At 42.8% G+C, this 20,093-nt stretch overlaps 1 protein-coding gene across 1 annotated transcript; it reads left to right on the plus strand.

The window, feature by feature from the left end:
* The first annotated feature begins 5,206 nt into the window (after positions 1-5,206).
* On the plus strand, positions 5,207-18,601 carry LOC123239434 (zinc finger protein 781-like). The gene is made up of 5 exons (XM_044666705.1): positions 5,207-5,258; positions 5,505-5,594; positions 6,123-6,244; positions 18,169-18,269; positions 18,502-18,601. The coding sequence occupies exons 1-5, from the start codon at positions 5,207-5,209 to the stop codon at positions 18,599-18,601; spliced, it is 465 nt and encodes a 154-aa protein (XP_044522640.1).
* Positions 18,602-20,093: the final 1,492 nt, after the last annotated feature.

Consider the following 20,093-nt stretch of genomic DNA (forward strand, 5'->3'; position numbering starts at 1 on the left):
CTGTGTTGGAAGCATCCCAAAGGGCTTAGCTGTCTAATATAAGCTCTTTCCTAGACCTTTTTCAAGCCAGGTCTTGTGGGAAGTGCTGGAGATTCATAGAAAAGCAGGTGACATCTTCTTGCCTCTCAAGGACCTCCCAGACTGTTGGGAAGACAACTTGGACACAAGGATGTAAAACACAGTCCATGGGTGAATAATTGCAGTTAATTTAGAAAGGGATAGCAGCTTGGACAAGGAGGATTGCAAAAGGCTTGTTGTGGGTGGTGGGCTTTACTGGGGCCTCAGAGAAGGCAGGATGAGCATTCTAAGAATATGGGGCAGCCAAGGAAAACCCATGGAGATAGGCATGAAGCAGATCAATAAAGAGAAACAGGAAGGACCACAAGCTAATAAAAAATGTAAACAACATTTAGCATGTGAAGAGAGGATTGAAAATGAAGTGAAGGGGCAGCCTGGTGGCTCAGTGGATAGAGAGCCAGACTGGGAGATGGAAGGGCCTGGGTTCATGTCTGACCTCAAATACTTCCTAGCTTTGTGTTCCTGGGCAAGTCACTGGACCCTTATCGCCCAACCTTTTCTGCCCTTCTGCCTTAGAACCAACACATAGTACTAATTCTAATATGGAAGGGAAAAGGTTTAAAAAAAGGAAATAAAAATGCAGTGGGACCCCGAGAAGAAGTTTGTTTGATCGTTGTCCTTCCTAATTGAAGAGGACCAGAACGTCATCCCTATGTCAGGGTCAATGTACAGTGAGTGCAGCTGTGGCTGACCAGTCCAGTAAAAGCTTGGAAGGCTCTGCCACAAGTCCGGCACAACTAGCCCGTGTGGAGAGTTGAGATGAGACGTTTCTAAAGTTCCATATGCCACATTTCTTTCGAACTTCTGAAATTCTACTGGGCTCACAGAGCCTTCTTTCATGTGGGCAAATCATCCTGGATGGTCTAGTGCCAGTGTCAGTGTCTCCCGTCACTTCTTTTGACTTCCATGTGAGCTCCTGTCTCGTGTGAGTCCTCCAAAGACTAGTCTTTTAGGCAAACATACATTAGACATTCAAACACCACAGCTACCCCATTGGAGTTGTGCTCTCTGCAGTAGACTCTGAATGCTTGTCAATTCAGCTTGAGAAAAGAGCTCAGGGTCCAGGACCTCATTCTGTCAGGTACTGGTTTCTCCTGAATATCCTGTAAATCGGGTAGGGGGAGAGAGAGAGAAGAGGCTGGACTGGGGGTTGGGGCTTGGCTGCCTCCCCAGACTACTACTGGATTCTCACCTCTGGGAGGTCTCCAGAGGTTCAGGGTCCTTGATGATTGGGGGTGTTGCCATGGAGACCAGCAGCTAAGAGGCCACCTATATGAGAGGACAGGGGTCCCAGAGACCCTATTCTGTCATTATTTCCTGACCCGCTCCACCTGGGGCCTGCAGAGAAGGAAGCACCCCTGCTAGGCCCAGGGCTGGCTTGGAAAGCCCAACTTTAGGCTGTTTGTCTCTGGGTAGAGAAGACTGGAAGAAAAGGGGCATTCCAATCCTGCTGCTGGAACTTCTGAGCACTTCCGATAATAAGTCGTTTACCTTATTTGAGACTCAGGCAAAGAGCTAAGGCTTCTCTGTTTAAAGACACCCTTAAAGCAAAACATGGTATCTACAGTCAGTGCAGACTACTGTAATGTTTACCTCTGGAAACCCCCCAAAATATGCTGACACATTCCCAGAAAAACAATGATATACATGGATATACAATCAGTAAAAAGGAAATCATCTCCAGAGGATTGGTCAGGAACTGATTGTTTCAGAGATTGTTGTCAGTTCCTGGTTCTTAGCAGCAATTGCCTTGTATTCCATCGCAAGATAATAGTCCACTCCCTAAAATCAGGGAACCTTAATCGATGCTTTCCCAAAAAAAATATTTTTCAAGTAGCTGAGTGCAAAGTAGTACTTGCCATCCTTACTAAGCACAGTGAATTTAACTACTAAATATGCCAAGAATTATAACTTTTACAAATCCAACCAAATTTGTATTTCAAAAATGTTTGAACTCAAAAAATTAATTTTTGTCATTTTAGTTTTTCAGTCTTTTCCAGTTTTTCATTACCTCATGGACCATGCCAGTTCTTTTTATTCTCCGCTATCTTTTGAAGACTATCCAAGTTCCTGTTCATTGTTTCCATGACACTATCCATCTCATTACCCCTATCCCATTTTTTCTTTAATCTTTTCCAACATCTGGGTCTTTTCCAGTGAGCCTTTCTTTGTCATTAAATGGCCAAAATATTTAAGCTTCCATTTAATATTTGACCTTCCAGTGAATTGTTTGAATTGATTTCTCCAAGTATGGACTGATTTGATCTCCTTGCTGTCCCATGTTGTGAGGAAGATTAGATTAGTTAATTAATTATTAAAGATGTATCTAGCAGGAAGGAGCTGGAGCTGGGAATTCCAAGTTGGAATGAAGGAGCAGGAAGAAGTGCCTTGTGCCCTGAGAGTGGACTCCATTAGTGGTGGGCAAAACTGTTGTCAGCCTGGGAGATCTCAGAGCAAAGGACATCCTGTATCCTGATTTTCCCCTGGGATCCTGAGTGGTGGCATCTAGCAGAGAGAGAAGATCAACAGTCCTGTGCCAAGGAAGAGGTGAAGTTTGAGATCTGGTGGACAGAGTTTCAAGCAAACCCTCCCTACTTGGTACCTGAGACCACCTTGGCTCTTGGCATCCAGAGATCATCAGTGGATTGCAGTGAGAATCCCAAAGCTACAAAGCCCCTAGCTGAGCTGCTCAAGCCTGGCAGGTTCCAGGTCTGAGGCAGAAACCCAGAGACTCCACTGCTCCTTGGGCCCTGTCAGTTTAGATTACTAAGTTAGTGTAGAAATAAGTCTTTCCTTTCCCTGTGGGTTATGTCATTAGATTTAAGGTTTTAGAGTAGATATCCCTATCCCACCTTTTAGTTGTTCATAATTAAACCTAGTTATATCCTGTTACCTTGTCTGTTGGATTCAAAGCCTCTGGCCCAGGGTGACAGTTGGACAACTGTTCCTTTTTCAGTTAGGAGCAGCTTGGCTGTTCTGATCCCTGTGTCCAGGTCTAGTCTCTCATAAACCTCAGTGTGTGTACTCACAATCACCTAGTTTTATTTAATATCCCTGGTGACCCCATTACCTTTACTTATATTTCCTACACCCAGGGACTCTCAAAAAGATTTTCTAGCACCACAATTTGAAAGTGTCAATTCTGTGATGCTCAGCATTCCTTAAACTCCAACTCTTCAAGCCATACATTGCTAATGGAAGAACCTTAGCTTTGGCTGTCTGGATTTTTGTCAGCAAAGTGATGACTTTGCTTTTTAGTAGGCCATGCAGATTTTCCAGAGCTTTCCCCAAAATGAGGAGGAATTTTAATGGCTGCACTCACCATCTGCTGTGATCTTTGGCCCAAAAATATAAAATCAAACCCTGCTTCCATTCTTCTCCCTCCATTTTCCAGGAAGTGATGGGACCAGTTGCCAAGGTCTTTTTTTTTTTTTAATGTTAACCTTCAAATCAGTTTTTACACTCTCCTCTTTCACCCTCATCAAGAATCTTCTTGTTCTTCTTCACTTTCTGCCCCCAGAGTAGGATTGTTTGCATAGTTGAGATGGTTGCTCCTTCTCCAGGTGGCCTTAATCTTGGCTTTGGATTCATCTAGCCTGCCATTTCATAGGATGTCTTCTGCATAGAAGATAAATAAGGCAGCAAAATATAGCATCACCATCTTCTTTTTTCAGTCTTAAGCCAGTTTATTGTTCCATGTTCAGTTCTATCTTCTTGACCCACCTTCAGGTTCCTCCGGAGACAAATAGGAAGATTCAGTACTCCCATCTCTCTGAGGACTTGCCACATTCTGTTCTCAAAGCCTTTAGTGTAGTCAGTGAAGCAGAAGTAGATGGTTTTCTGGATCTCCCTTGCTTTCTTACAGAACAATTCTCTTAGTATTAATTACACAGCATTAACTCAGACTCGTGCAGTGTTAACACTAAAATGATACTGCACACATGCTATTTGACATTTTTAAACTACCACTTACATAATGGTCTGTACACACACTCAGACATATAAACAAGGGAGGGGAAACCAAATAGCTCTGTGGATAGAGTGCCAAGTCTCAACACAGGAGGATCTGCGTTCAAATCTGGCCTTAGACACTTCCTTCTTGTGTGACACTTGAGCAAGTCATTTAATCCCAGTAGTCCCCAGCAAATTGGCAGCCCTTGCTGTTGTTCTGCCTTTGAATTGATATTAAGCCAGAAGATAAAGGTTGGGGAGAAAAAAATATAAGCAAGTGCACATGGAATAATAAAATCATTTTTCTTTTTAAAAAGATAGTTCAATATAGAAAAAGCATCTAGTGCTGTGAAGAGAGCATGCCCATTCATAAAGTTTGATTTTTGGTCTCAGCTACAGGGATGTTCGTCATCTAATTCTGACATTCTGAGCTCATGGCTCAAAGTGGAAATGTAATGAGAATGCTGATCCTGCTTGGTTTTGCAGGTTTGAATGAAGCTCTAATATTACTGTTCATGAAGCTCTCCGTAAATTAAGTCAACCTGGGAGATATGTGGTTATAGAACTTTGAAATGATTGATTCTGCCCATCTGATTTTGAAGGTTCTTCTCTTTGCCAGGGATATAAAGTATAAATAAGTTTACTTTCTGTCAGTGGAGAGAAGCTTTTCTATTTGTGTATATGTGTACCTGTCCTTATATATGCATTTCTTTCTTTCCTTCAGATGGAGAGAGTAGGCTTCAAATGAGAGAGACGACTACAAAGCTCAGGGAAGAATCACAACAGCAAAGATTCATGAATGATGATCACTGTGACTTCAGCCTGAGAAAAATCTGTGTCTCTGATTTCAAGATAGAAAAACCCCAAAAGATTCACCATGAATTTGATAAAAAGAGAAAGAATATCAGGCAATATTCCATTTTAATTCAGTGTAAGAAAGTGACCTCAGGCAATGACTATTCTCAGGATAGTAAATATAGGGAATGCTTTAGTGTTCATAAGAAACCTCCTGTATTACAAACCTATCAATGTCATGACTGTGAGATGACTTTCAACTTAAAATCAGAACTAATTGGACATCAGAAAAGTCACGCTGGAGAATTGCTTTATACACATAATGCAATTGAAAAGACCTTCAGTCATAATTCAGAGCTCACTGACTACCAGAAAATTCATAATGGAAAGAAATGTTATGAATGTAATGACTGTGGTAAAGCCTTTAAGAAACAGTCATTGCTTAATCACCATCAAAAATTTCATACTAGCCAAAAGCTCCATAAATGTGTGCAATGTGGGAAAGCCTTCAGGAGACAGTCATCCCTTATTTCCCATCAGAAGATTCATACAAGAGAAACATCTTATGAGTACCATGAATGTGTTAAATCTTTCAGTAAAAACTCATCCTCTATTGCATATGAAAGAAGTCATACAGGAGAGAAACCTTATGAATGTAATCAAAATGGAAAGAAGTTCAGACAGAAGTCTACTCTTGCTGAACATCAGGGAATTCACATTGGAGAGAAGCTTTATGAGTGTAATGAATGTGGAAAGAGTTTCAGACAGAAGTCCAGTCTTGCTGCACATCAGGGAACTCACACTGGACAGAAACCTTATGAATGTAAACAATGTGATAAGACTTTCACACAGAGGGGCCATCTTGGTGTACATCAAAGAATCCACACTGGACAGAAACCTTATGAATGTAAACAATGCGATAAGACTTTCACACAGAACTCCAGTCTTACTGAACATCAGAGAATTCATACTGGAGAGAAGCCCTATAAATGTCATCAATGTGGAAAAAATTTTAGGCTGAGCTCCAGTCTTAATGCACATCGCAAAATCCACACTGGAGAAAAACCTTATGAATGTAATCAATGTGGAAAGACTTTCAAATGCAATTCTGATCTTATTAAACATCAGAGAATCCACACTGGAGAGAAACCTTATGAATGTAATCAATGTGGAAAGACTTTCCCAAATTCATCCAGACTTGCTGGGCATCAGAGAATCCATAGTGGAGAAAAACCTTTTAAATGTAAACAATGTGGAAAGACTTTCACACAGAACTCCAATCTTGCTCTACATGAAAGGATCCACACTGGAGAGAAACCTTATGAATGTAATCAATGTGGAAAGACTTTCACACAGAGCTCCACTCTTGCCCTACATCAGAGAATCCACACTGGAGAAAAACCTTATGAATGTAAAGAATGTGGAAAGACTTTCACACAGAGCTCCACTCTTGCTCTACATCAGAGAATCCACACTGGAGAGAAACCTTATGAATGTAAACAATGTGGAAAGGCTTTCACACAGAGCTCCACTCTTGCTCTACATCAGAGAATACACACTGGAGAAAAACCCTATGAATGTGAAGACTGTGGCAAAACTTTTAGCAACTGCTCATCTCTTGTTGTTCATCAGAGAATCCACACTGGAGAGAAACCTTATGAATGTAATCAGTGTGGAAAGACTTTCACACAGAGCTCTAAACTTGCCCAACATCAGAGAATCCACAGTGGAGAGAAACCTTATGAATGTAATCAATGTGGAAAGGCTTTCAGAAGAAGCTCTCATCTTGCTGGACATAAGAGAATCCACACTGGCAAGAAATCCTATAAATGTGATGACTGTGGCAAAACTTTTAAGGACTGCTCATCTCTTGTTGTTCATCAGACTATCCATACCAGAGGTAAAACTTATGAATGTAATCAGTGCAGTAAAACTTTCAGGCAACAGTCATCCTTTATTTCCCATCAGAGAATTCATACCAGATAGAAATCTTATTTCGGTTATGAATGAGGAAAAGCATTCAAATGAAGTACAGAGCTTATTAGTCATTTTTTTTAAACCCTTACCTTCTGTCTTGGAGTCAATACTGTGTATTGGCTCCAAGGCAGAAGAGTGGTAAGGGTTGGCAAGGGGAGTCAAGTGACTTGCCCAGGGTCACACAGCTGGGAAGGGTCTGAGGCCAGATTTGAACCTAGGACCTCCCGTCTCTAGGCCTGGCTCTCAATCCACTGAGCTACCCAGCTGCCCCCCTTATTAGTCATTTTGAGGACACGCTGAATATGGACTCAATGTGGTAAGTCCTTCAGTCAGAGATCATCTCTTACTTAACATCATAGGATTCATAGTGGAGGGAAACCTTAGAGATGTGTTCACTGGGGACATGCCTTTTGTTGAAAGTGAGATGTGTCTAGACCACAGAATATTCACACTGGAAGGAAGGCTTATGGAAACCATGTTTGAAGGATAGCCTTGACATGGATTCATTCTTGACTATGCATTGGAAAATAAAACTTGGGGATCTAATTAGAAAGCAAAGCCTTGCATCAGCAAAGACTTAAAATTAGATAATCCAAATTTCATATTGTGCACAAAGTCCTATAATATTGAATATTCTTCTGAAATTCTATTGTTTATCAGTATTCCTCAGTAACATTCTTATAAGATAACTTCATCAGCCATTCTCCAATTGATTAATATACTCCCTTTTCTTTTTCTTTGTTTCTTGTTCTTTGGTGACGCAACGTTCGAGTATAAATATTTTGGTTAATGTTGAGCATTATTTCTTTAGGCTGTTAGGTGGTACAGTGGATAGTATTGCTACTGGGGCCAGAAGACTTGAATTCACATTTGATCTCTGACACTAGCTGTATGAACCTGGGCAAGACATTTAATATAGTACTGCCTCTATTTTCCCTATCTGTAGAATGTGTACACTAAGAACATCCACCTCTTAGGTTTCATGTGAGGATCAAATGAGATACTATCTGTAAAGCACTTTTCAAACATTAAATCACTTTATGTAAATGTTCACTATTATTACTATTTCTTGGGTCATGAGTCTCATAGTAGAGCCACTGGCGAAAAGGTATGGACAATTTGGTCACTTTTTCTTACAATTGAACTGATACTCAAAATAGCCTCGAGCCTAGTTGGCAAAGCAGTGGCATGTGAGCACAGCCAACATTCAGAAAGCTGCTCTGTGTCCCCTCTTCCCAGAGCTGGAGGACAATTTTTGCATGCCCCACCACTCTGTCCAGTGGCCCAAAGAAAGAATTTTCTTCCTCATCTCTCTCCTATAATCCAGGTCTCAGAGTTTGAATTTGCCCTCTGAACTGGGAAAAGGTTCATCAACCCTGACCTACAGGCAGCCAGCATGTATACTGATAGGGCATTGAGTTTAGAGTCAGGAAAACTTGATTTCAAATCCTGCTTCAGATACTCTCTACCTCTGTAACTGGGCAAGGAATAGCCCCCCTCTGTAAATTAAGAAGATTGGCCTCATTGAGTACAAACAATGCCTCAGAGAAAAATGCAGAATGAACACAAGCTCAGCAAAGATACTTTGAAAAGCTCTAGACAGTTTTTTAAAATCAAATAAGAATAGTAAAGGAAAAGTTGGGAAAAGAAATAAAAAGCAATTTGAGAAAATTATGGTAGGGAATAAAAGCCTTAGGAAAAGTCATGCAAAAGATGAAAAAATTCCTTAAAAATCATAATTGGCTAAATGGTAAAATACACACAAAACTTCACTGAAGAAAATAACTTCTTCAAAATTAGAATTGTTCAGGGAAAAGCTATTAAATTTGTGAAGCATCAAGAGATAATCAAAGTTAAAAAACTAAAAATGTAAAGTAGGAAACTTCTTATAGGCAAAATAGATGACTTGGAAAGGGGATGAAGGAGAAACACTTTAAAAATTGTTGAACTAGGAGCAACTAGATAATGCAGAGGATAGAGCATCAGGTGTGGAGTTTAGAGGACCTGGGTTCAAATTTGGTCTTAGAGACTTCCTAACTGTGTGACTTAAGTCATTTAATTCCAATGGCCCAGACCTTACTGCTCTTCTGTTTTGGAATCAATACTTAGAATTATTGAATTAGAATTATTGAACTATTGGGAAGCCATGATAACAAAAGTGAACCAAAAAAAGAGGGCAAAAGTAAAAACATTCAAAGAGCCCACTGGTCACCTCCTAAAAGAAATCCCAAAATGAAAACTCCCAGGATTATTATAAGCAAAATCTACAAATCTTAGGTTAAGGAGAAAGTACCATAAACTGCTAGAAAGAATAGAAATACCATGATGCCATGATTAGAAGTACTCAATATTTAATATTTATTACTATTAAGGACTAGAGAGCTTGGAAGATGATCTTCTGGGAAGCAAAAGAGGTAGGATTACCTACTGAGGAAATCTCAGTATCATCTTCAGGGGGAAAATGGTTATTTAATGAAATAGAGGACATTTCAGCAATCCTAAGAGTCTAGAATTGAATAGGAAATTTGACATACAAACAAAAAAATTCAATGAAAGATATAAAGGTGAATTTGAGTGAGAAATCACAAGGCACTTGAAAATGTTACATTCTTTACAATCCTCTATAGGATAGATACATGTATCCCCTAAGAACTTTATGATCATTAGTATAGTAAAGAGCCTACTTAGAGGGCATGGGTATGCATCTATAGTGTTGAGATAATTCCAAAAGAAGAAGAGGGGGGAAGGGAGAGAAAGAATGGGTGAAATTATCTCATGCTAAAGAGATATGCAAGGAAAAGATTTAAAGTATAGGGAAAATTCTGTGTAAGAAGTGTACATGGCTTTATATGTGTATATGAGGATGTGCAGAAACAGATGAGGAAGGAGTGGAGGTGGCAAAGAAAAAGGCTGGTGCTAAGAGTAAATCCAGGGAGGGTAGTGTTAATGATTGGAAGCAAGACTATCTAAAAGATAAATATTAGAGAATAAGAGGGAAGGAGATGCACAATGAGCAATTATAATTATGAATGTAATGAAGTCACCTATAAAATGTAAGGGGATAGCAGGATGGTTTGGAAAACAGAATCTGGCAATCTGTTGTTGAAACCTGAAGACACTCAGAAAGTTAAAGTAGGGGGCTGGAGCAGAATCTTAATACACATGAGCTAAAGTTAAAATAGAAAAAGTGATCTCAGACAAAGCAAAATTAAAAATAGCCCCAATAAAAAGAGATAATCAAGGAAAGCACATTTTGCTAAAAGCTACTATTGACAATGCATTAATATCAATACTGAACACAGATGCACCAAATAGCAAAGCATCCAAATTCTTGAGGGAGAAGTCAAATGAATTACAGGAGGAAAGAGGCAGGAAAACTGTACTAGAGAGGTCCTCAATTTACTCTTCTCAGACCTGGAAAAACCTAACAAAAAAAAAATAATAAATGAGAAACAATTGAATAAATAAATGGAATTTTAGAAAAGTTAGAGGTGATAGATTTCTGGAGAAATTAGAATGAGAACAGAATCAAGTATACCTATTTCTTGGCTGTACATGAAGCTTTCACAAAAACTGACCATGTATTAAGGCTTAAAAATCTCACAACAAGTAAAAACAAGCAAAAATAGAAAAGGCAACTTTTTTTTGCTGCAATGCAATAAAAATTACATTCACAAAGGGACCTTTGGAAGCATAAATTGAAAATTTATTGGAGGGAACCTAGCAGCACAGTAAACAGAGTACTAAGTGTGGAGCTGGGAGGACCTGGTTTCATATGTGGTCCCTGATACTTCCTAGGTGTGTAACACTGGGCAAATCACTTTATCTCAACTGTCTATCTGCTCTTCTGTCTTAGAACTGATATGAAGACAGAAAGTATGGGTTTAAAAAAAAATAACTGGAAACTAAATAATCCTAAAGAATAAGTTGTTCAAAGAATAAATCATAGAAACAATAGTTTAGTGAAAAGACAATGATGAGACAACATGTCAAATTTTGTATCATTTGGTCAAAGCTGTACCTAAGGGAAAATGTTTGTCTCTGAATGCTAACAACAATAAAAGAAAGAGAGAACAGATCAATGAATTGATTTGTGCATGCAACTACAGAAAACCCAATAAGAACAACATATTTCAAATCTCCAATTAAACACCAAATTAAAAATCCTGAACATGAAAGGAGAAATGAATAAAAATTGAAAGTAAAAAGGTATTGTACTAATAAATAAAAGTTGTAAAATGTGTGTTATTGACTAATTTGATTTTAAAAAGGAAATCAAATTATTTATATCAAAAATGAAAATAGTATATGTGCCACCAATGAAGATGAAATTAAAGCACACATTGCTGAACTATGTGCCAATTTNGAAAATGTTTGTCTCTGAATGCTAACAACAATAAAAGAAAGAGAGAACAGATCAATGAATTGATTTGTGCATGCAACTACAGAAAACCCAATAAGAACAACATATTTCAAATCTCCAATTAAACACCAAATTAAAAATCCTGAACATGAAAGGAGAAATGAATAAAAATTGAAAGTAAAAAGGTATTGTACTAATAAATAAAAGTTGTAAAATGTGTGTTATTGACTAATTTGATTTTAAAAAGGAAATCAAATTATTTATATCAAAAATGAAAATAGTATATGTGCCACCAATGAAGATGAAATTAAAGCACACATTGCTGAACTATGTGCCAATTTATCACACAGTCTAAATGAAATTTATATAAATATATATAAATATAAAAATAACAGATTAATAGAAAATAATGTATTTAAATAATCCTACCATAGGGAAGAAAATTAAATAAGTCATAGGTAAGATCCCTTAGAGAAAAACCACAATACTGTATGGATTTACAAACAAATTCTATCAAATATTTAAAAAACAAATCCATTTGTTTGAAAAAATAGGTAAAGAAGTGCTACTAAATTCCTTATATGACACACAATCATAATTTTGATAGGTGCAAGAAAACTGGCCCAATTTTCCTATTTATTATTGACAGAAAATTTTTAAATCAAATATTAGCAAGGTGATGAAAACAATATATGGAAAAGATCACACAGCATGACCAGGCTGGATTTTTACTAGGAATACAAGACTCGAGGGCAGCTGGGGAGCTCAGTGGATGGAGAGCCAGGCCTAGAGATGGGAGGTCCTAGTTCAAATCTGGCCTCAGACACTTCCCAGCTGTGTGACCCTGGGCAAGTCACTTAACCCCCATTGCCTACCCTTACCACTCTTCCACCTAGGAGCCAGTATTGACTCAGAGACAGAAGGTAAGGGTTTAAAAAAAATACAAGACTCATTCAATATTAGGAAAACTATAATTGATCATATCAATAATAAAACAAGAAAATTCAATGATTATATCAATAGATACAGAAAACTTTACACAAATCCAATGAAATAATGATTATACTAATAAATGCAAAAAAAGTTTTGCACAAAACAGAACTCATTCCTATTAAAATAATATAAAGGAAAAAAATAATATAAAGGATAAGAATAGCTTGAGATTTTTTAAAAATGATTAGTATGTATCTCCAACTAACATGAAATATTTTCTTTAACAGACATAACCAAGAAGCCTTTCCAGTAATTTCAAGGGTAAAACAAGGAAGTCCATTATCACCATTATCCTTGAATCTCGTGCTAGAAATACTAGGTGTAGCAATGAAGACAAGAAAAATAAATGAAGTCCAGGCCTGGGTGATGAGGACAGAAAAGGAGGGTGTTTTGCAGATTCCAGGATGCCTCACTTGGAGAACTCTGTAGACACAACTAAGACACCAGTTCAAACAACAACTTTAGCAAAGCAGCAGGCTGTAAATGGTAATTTAATTAAACAGCTTCAGTCAGTTTGTCTTCACTGTTTCATGCCTTTTTGTATTCCCTAAATGTCATCCCATTAGATGTTTGGCATATTAGGAGAAGGTAAAAGTCATAATCCCTGGGATTGATTGACTAACTGTGTGTGACAATAAATAATCCACAACCAGAGTGTAAGAATTGTTCTCCAATGGAGGGCCTTCCATCATCTTGATGCCAAGAAGAGATTATGTCTGCCTTCAGCATCCTGGAGTGTGTCTAGAAGCTCCTGAGGCATGTGGGACACCTCACTTGGCCACAGAATGTTCTTGGCCTTCTCTCCATCTCCATGTATGGATACAGATGTATCCCCATAAGGAGAAAGTAGGGGAAGACCTCCAGGGAACAGAAGACGGACTGGCCCCCTTCTGGGGTGAATTTAGGCAGTCTGGCTATTTTGTATAAAGTATAAATCCCTATCAGTGGAAGAGCTTGTGGTTTCAGCCCATGCTGGGACTGTGGGGACCCTCACTCTGATGGGCACATTCACAATAAAGTCAGATTTGCTAAGATCCTTCCCCAGGATTTCTCTTTTACAAATTGGCTCCCCAAGAGACTGAGGATTCAGACTCCAGGATCCATTGGTCCTTCCAGTAGAAATTTGCAGGAGCTCCACTGTGGGATCTTTCCCTTGAAGGACTCCTAAAGCCTGGATCCCACCTCATCCAAGTACCCTCCTCTTCTGACCTTTTCTTTTTCCCTTTTGGGTCCTTTTTCTGTCTGTTTTCTTTTTTGTTTTGTCTCTATGTTTTCTAGGACTTTGGTGGGTTGAAGGACTTATTCTGTCGCCATTCACTTAATTTTGTGTGGGTTTGAGGAATTATTAGGAGGTTTGGAAATCACAGACTCTGTGACCATTCTAGGAGAGCAGAGTCATTTCTTTTCACTTCCTGTACCTTGAAACAACAGTTCCCAAATTTATTCTTTCTTCTGTGTGCTTTAAGAGATGTCCATTCTTTGGATTAAATAGGAATTTGTACCCTTCTTTCTTTTAAGGACAGTTTTGAAAATCCATTTTGGTACTGGCTCTCCCCTTTAATTGGGTACATATTCATTCTCAGGGAAGATACCACGAAGCTCTCTGGTGTCCAGGAAGACTCTTGTCTCTTGTCCCACGTGACTCTTGGTGTCCAGAAGACTGGCCTGTGACCTGGCCTGAGGTCAAGGCTGTCCAACCAGAAAAAGTGATGCCACCGGGGTTACAAGTTATGGATCATGGAAGGTTGTGGTCTCCTCGAAAGGAAGCAGTAGGAGGGAACTGAGTTGAGAGGTGAGCAGAGAACTCGGGTTAGCTGGGCACCTGGCCATGGAATGATGTGCCCTTCTCTTTTGGGCCCACCTTCTCTCTCTAATAAACAATTATAAATTAATCTAGAGTCTCCAGAGAATCCTAATCCTATCACTGGTCAGCACAGATGGATTTCTAGCCTCCTTTCTGACTGGGAAGAGGAGGCTCTCAAAGCTCTGTAGCATCACCTCCCTTTAGAGGACCTTCTGGCAGGGCCGAGGTGGCTCCTCTCCTCCCGGGTGATGCTCACGGCCACGTCACAGAGTTTGAAAAGTCCAGCCCATGTCTCCTTCCCCAGAGACCCTCCTCTCCTGACTCCTGTGGGACTCCTGTGTGGCCCTGAGAAGAGAGCAGGCAAGAGTTTCTCCCCAGGGGCAAGAGTTTCAAGCTCTGCATGACAAGCATTCCTACTGAGGGAACACGTCATATGCAGCGAGTCCTACCAATAAATAGCCCAAAGCTCATGTTGGACTCGACTCCCAGGCAGGCAGATGGTTGTCCTCAACTTGTCTATGTAACTGAGCCCAGAAAAGCCCTTCTCCAAACCAGGTCCAGGAAGTCCTGTCTTTTGTCAGAAAACATCCAACAGCACAGCTGGCACCACTGGGTGCCATCTTCTGCTCAGAACCCAACAGGAGCTCTGAATTCAGGTGTGATTGCTGATGCTCGTGTTCATTAGAAGACATTTCTGAGTAGTTGTAGCCTAGCGAGTCACCAGCCTCCATCCCTGCTTACCTCCTCCTGGCTAGAGAAAGCAGGCAGGAGGACCCCAAAGGGCACGCAGCTCTCCTTGTTTCTAGCCAAAATGGAGCATCTCCCTACCTGTCTGCCTGCCTGTGTCCCTCTCTTTGTCACACACACTCACACACAGACACATACATACACACACTCACACTCACATTCTCTCACACACATACATACACTCATACTTACTCACACAATGCTCACACACTCACTCACACTCTCACACACATACACACATCCTCAGAGAACACTGCGCCCAAAGCACTTCCTGGACTGGAATAACCCCTCCCCCATTTCCTTGACCAAATCCCTCCCAAACATCACCCCCCATTGCTGCAGTGTGAAAAGGGATGCAGGTGACACCTCTAGAGAAGCCCAGAAGGGCTTAGACAGAGTGAGGTCAGCAGAGCCCAGGAGGCAGAGCCATGGTGGGGACAGTGACAACAGCAGGATGAGCAGCATAGGATACTCAGAAATCCATGTCAAGTGATTTCAAAAAATAAAGGTGGCCCCCAAGGAGAGACAAGAGATCTCCCCAATTCCTTGGCAGCAGGGGCCGGAAGCTGCACATGCATGTTGATGTCCAGATCAATCCCTATTGCTGGGGTTTTCCTCTTTCCTTCCTTTCTTTCCTTAAGAAATCCTGTGTTCTTTGTGAGGGTTCTGCAGGAGGGGGCATGAGAAAGGGGAGGCTCTGCTGGTCACACGCTGAGGGGTCTAAAAGAAGCTCAACTCAGGAATGAGGAAAACCACCCAGAGGGTGACAACAATATAAATGGAGGCCACTGCAAGAAAGGAAACTGAGGGCTGCTTACCTCTGCTGGGAGGGAGTGGAGGTGAGAGAAGAGCCTGCCTCCCTCCTGGGGATGGGGGAACTCCAGGGCTGGAGAACAGGGACACTGTCAGGAACAGGCAGAGATGAAGGTGATGAAAGAAAAGAAGTCCCTGATTTTCAGAGGGTCCACACGGGTCAGGGTGATGCTGACCTTATGTAGCACCCACCATGGCTCCCTGGGGGGTTGTCCTAGAGGGACGAAGAGAGGTGCTCTGGTCCAGGTGCTGTCTGTGCTGGGTGTAAAGAAGGTATTATGGGACCAGGCAGAGATGGAAGCAGAAAGGGCATGACAGGAATCTGGAATAATGTGCAGAGGGACAGGGGAGGGTAGGAATAACCATTTATTCTGTACCTCCTGGGGGCCTGTACTAATCATTTTATAATAATTATCTCAGTGGACTCTCACAACACCCTGGACAGGAGGTGCTATTGGGATCTCCATTTTATAGATGAAGAAACTGAGGCAGACAGAGGTGAAGGGACTTGCCCAGAGTCACACATCTAGGCAGTGTCTGAGGTCTCTAATAGCTCTAGAGGTGGGATTCTATGAGTGCCCTATGGATGGCCTCAGGTCCTTTGGACCCCAAAACATCCCTCTTTTTTTTTTAAGTGCAAAAAAGTATAATTTTTATTGCTGGAATCTTATTTCCGTGTTCTCACTGCTAGGAAGAATGGTAAGGAGGCTGCCACAATCAGTGTCCCAGATGCAATCAGCCAGAGTGCTGTTACATCTGGGGTTGAGCCTGACTGAGAAGAGTTCTTAGAAACACGAAGGACACGGCTGACCCTTAACTTCCAGGTGGGAGAAGATGGTGTGGAAAGAAAAATTCCTCCACCTTACGGGAGTCAACCGGCATCTTTCAATTTGCTTAGCACTGCCCAGGGGGTGATCAGTGGCTTCTGGAGTCGTCCCCCACTTTAGTGAGTGGCTCGTGAAGCTCCCCAACTTAGTGTTATTAAGTTGGGGTGTTTAAGCTTTCGTTGATTAGTTTAAAAGCTGCTGATTGATAGACAAAGAAAGTCTGATTCACACTTCACGTTATCAAAAACAATGATGACAAAAAGTATCTTCATGTATATTATACATATTACTCTCGCGTCTGCGTGTATGTATGTACCACTGAAATAGTTGACGGCGACTGGCAGCAGGGCTGATCAAAGAACAGAAGATTTCAAACATTTTTTTCTCATCTCTTAACAGTTCAAATCATCATTGAACAATATCCAGATTGTAAGAGAAGTTGCTTTTCTAACAGCATTTCTGTACAATAGTTTCACATGATTGTAAACAATATCGCGGATTTAGAACACGAAACAAAGCCTCTGACCAATCAGATAACCTCGAGCCAGCTGAAGACGGAGCACTTCAACTTCTCACCATTTGTATTTTTGTTTTTGCCATTCACATCAAAGAACTGAGCATAAAAGTTCCCCCATTTGAAGTAATTACATTCCACTAAAGAAATACCAAGGTGCGACCCTCTCTCTTCCCAAGGGTGACCCCCCCGGGGACCAGAGTCAAATTGACTGAAAGGCCCTCTGAACTGAGGAAGAGGCGGAGGGGATTTTAATGTCTTCTTCTCAGTAGGAAGAGCAGGCAGGTGGGAATCCTTCTCCTAAGGAGAGACATGACAGCCAGACAGACATGAGCCAGCTTTGATAGCGTGAAAGAGGAGGAAACATGAAAGAAAAACCAAGCTTATTCCTTGAGGCACTCCTTGACCATAACTCCTTGGAGGGACTTTTGGGGTCCCCAGGGAGGGGCAGCTCCTAGTGAATTAATCTGGAAATCTCTGGAGCCCCTCTTGTAAGAGGATGATCCTCTTCTCAGAAAAGGGTTCTTAGAGGGTTCCCAGTCCAGATCCTATTGGTGCAGTGAGGGCAGGCGCCACTGGTAGGAGACAGACTTTGGTGTCAATGAGACCCCAGACTGACTTATTTTCAGTTCCAAATGGAATCTGGATTCATGCTGACGCTGTGGATGAGAATCCCTAATTCCATAAAAGAGTCACAAGCCCCACATGAACCATCTGAGCAAAGCTGAACATTCACTACAGGAGCAGCAGAATGAGGTGAGAACCAGCTAAAGGGAGGGAAGCTTCATTCTACCTTCCGGAGCACCCCCTTTTCTGCAGGCCCGCTGGGGATGGTCCGCAGAGTCAGGAAGGCCACATCCTGGCAGGGTGTGGTGAAAAACTAATTACCAAACATCAGAAACACCAGTTAAGTCTCCCAGCTAATAATGAGTTCATTGAGAGAGGGCCCGGCTCTGGTCAAGACCAAGACCAAAGACACCCCCCCCCAGCCTTAGCCGACAGCCTTTCTTCATGCTCAGAAATCTGAGGACACAGCGTCAGGCTAAAGACAGAAAACTGTCAAAATTAAACTCAAAATCAATCTTTCTCCCAGGGAGGCCTTCAGGAGGGAGGCAAGTGGGAATAAGCTGGGAAGAGGAGAGATCCTCACTGTAATCGCTCCCAGCTAAGAATGTCTGCTATTACGAGGGACCTTTCCGAGGCCCCAGCAATAAGGGCTCAGGGGCTGCCCCAAGCCTGAGGGCCCACACACACACACACACCCAGGATGTGGGCATGCTGTACTCCGGACTGACTGTCTTCTCAGACCCCCAAAGGCCGCCCTCCACCTCCTGACGGACTGTCTCGGGCCCTACACGCTGCAGGGCCCGCCGGCCTTGGTAGGAACATTTGGGTGACAGGCTTAAGGTCAAAGAGCCCCGCAGCAAGCCTGGATAGCAGGCAAAGCTGTGCTAATGCTCATCAGTCACATACGGCTAACGATGTTATCTGTGCTGGAATCATACACTCATAGGACCATAAAAGGGGGAGGGGCTTCACATTCACAAGGGGGGGGCGGATCCCTGGCACCAACCAAGAAAATGGGGCGCCCTGTGCTGGGAACCTTAGACACCTGCCCCCTGCGGCCCCTTTTCTCCAGATCCCGCTTCCTCAAGGAGAGCCTCTCCAGCGATTGCGGGAAAGAGGAGAGAATTCCCGGGTTCTCCCCTGCGGGGACCTCCATCCCAGGCCCTGCTTAGGCTGTCAGAACGGGACCTCCGGGACGTCTGGTTCCGTATGGGAAGTCCGGTCACAAGGAACCAGGAAGCCGGCGGGGCTCTCCTTCCTCCCCGGGACGCGGCTGCCTCCCAGCTCCGCGGGTCGAGGGGGAGGGGCTTTCTGGGGGAACCGCCATAATAGAAAGTTTGCTTCTGTGCCCACCCGGAGTCCTGGGGGCAGAGCCCGGGGCGGGGCGGACCCCAGAGGGGAGGAAAACAACAGGCTAACAGGCTCATCCGAGAGCTGCGGTAGAAGGGGGGGACATAGGGAGGCGTGGGGGGAGGAAATGGGGAGGCCGAGGCCAAATGGAGGGAGGATGTGCCCGCGCCAAGGCAGGGAGGGGCAGGCCTGAGAGGCGGGGGCGGGGAAGAGGCGGGACATTTCCAAGAGACAGAAGGTGGGGGGAGCTGTGCTCCTGGATCCAAGGGTTGGGGGCGACAGGCGCAAGGGGCAGCTTCTAATGGAGGGCGGGGGGGCGCCCGGAGCCCAGAGGGGAGACAGCAAAAGACACCCCCAAAAGCATTGTTGGGGCGACTACACTTGCAACCGCCCCACCTGACCTGGAGCTGAAAGCGGAAGTCGAGGCTGACAGGGAGGAAGCGGAAGAGGAGCATGGTGCGCGGTCTTCTGGGAAATGTAGTCCACAAATCCTCAACCCACCAGGCTTGGGCCCTATAGGAGCCCCACAAGTGCCCAGACCGCCTAAAGCCTCCCCCAAATCCCTCGCCTAGGGCGAGGAATCTGCCATCGGGAAGAGACTGAACCAAGACTGGGGCCCGATGGGAGGGGACGGGAGGAGGTTGCGGCTCCTGGAAACATGGGGGTGTTGGAGGAAGGGGCAGGGGGGAGGCTGGGAAGAGCCCTGTGAAGGGGGGCCCAGCGCGGGCAGCGGGCCGGGGACCGTCTCCCATTGGGCACGCTGAGATTCTATGGACTGTCAGCTGGGTCTTGTGCCAGTGTTGAGGCCCGCCGGCACAGCTGCTTTGGCCTGAAGCCCAGCCCTGCAAGTGTTTGGGTGGGACTGAGGCAGAGTCCAAGGCCGAGGCCTCCCATCATGTTAAAGGCCTCGCTCAGGAAGCCTAGCTTTGGCTTTGGCCCTTTCCTTTGTATACAGTAGCTAAATGCACAAGAAAGTAAATTCTAAAGACCCAAAAGTGAGAAAAGGTCCTTTGAAAACAGTTTTGCCATTTTTCATCCTGCCTTGAAAATCTGCAAAAATGGCAAACATTTAAATCAGCAGGATTTGATTTCTGAAATGCTGGAACCCACAAATAGAGCACTTTCTAGACACATTGCAATAGAAAGCATCGCCCACCTCATACTTCACAAGGATGTGTCCACATGATAATAGTTACAAAAATTGTGGTTGCCATTTGTGAGAATTCAGAATTAAACTATGAGTCTGTTAGTAGCTTTATCACAGCAAAGTAGAGAGAGCAAAGAGAGGGAAATGGAGGAAGGAGGCAGGGAATT

This window comes from Gracilinanus agilis, chromosome 3, assembly GCF_016433145.1.
Source record: "Gracilinanus agilis isolate LMUSP501 chromosome 3, AgileGrace, whole genome shotgun sequence".
NCBI lineage: Eukaryota > Metazoa > Chordata > Mammalia > Didelphimorphia > Didelphidae > Gracilinanus > Gracilinanus agilis.

Excerpts from the sequence above, each read along its gene's own strand:
- LOC123239434 (XM_044666705.1), top strand. The coding sequence starts at position 5,207 with ATGGAAAGAAATGTTATGAATGTAATGACTGTGGTAAAGCCTTTAAGA. Across the intron at positions 5,259-5,504 it reads GGTAAAGCCTTTAAGAAACA|ACAGAAGTCTACTCTTGCTG; the intron begins GTCATTGCTTAA and ends AAAGAAGTTCAG. Across the intron at positions 5,595-6,122 it reads GGAAAGAGTTTCAGACAGAA|GATCCACACTGGAGAGAAAC; the intron begins GTCCAGTCTTGC and ends TCTACATGAAAG.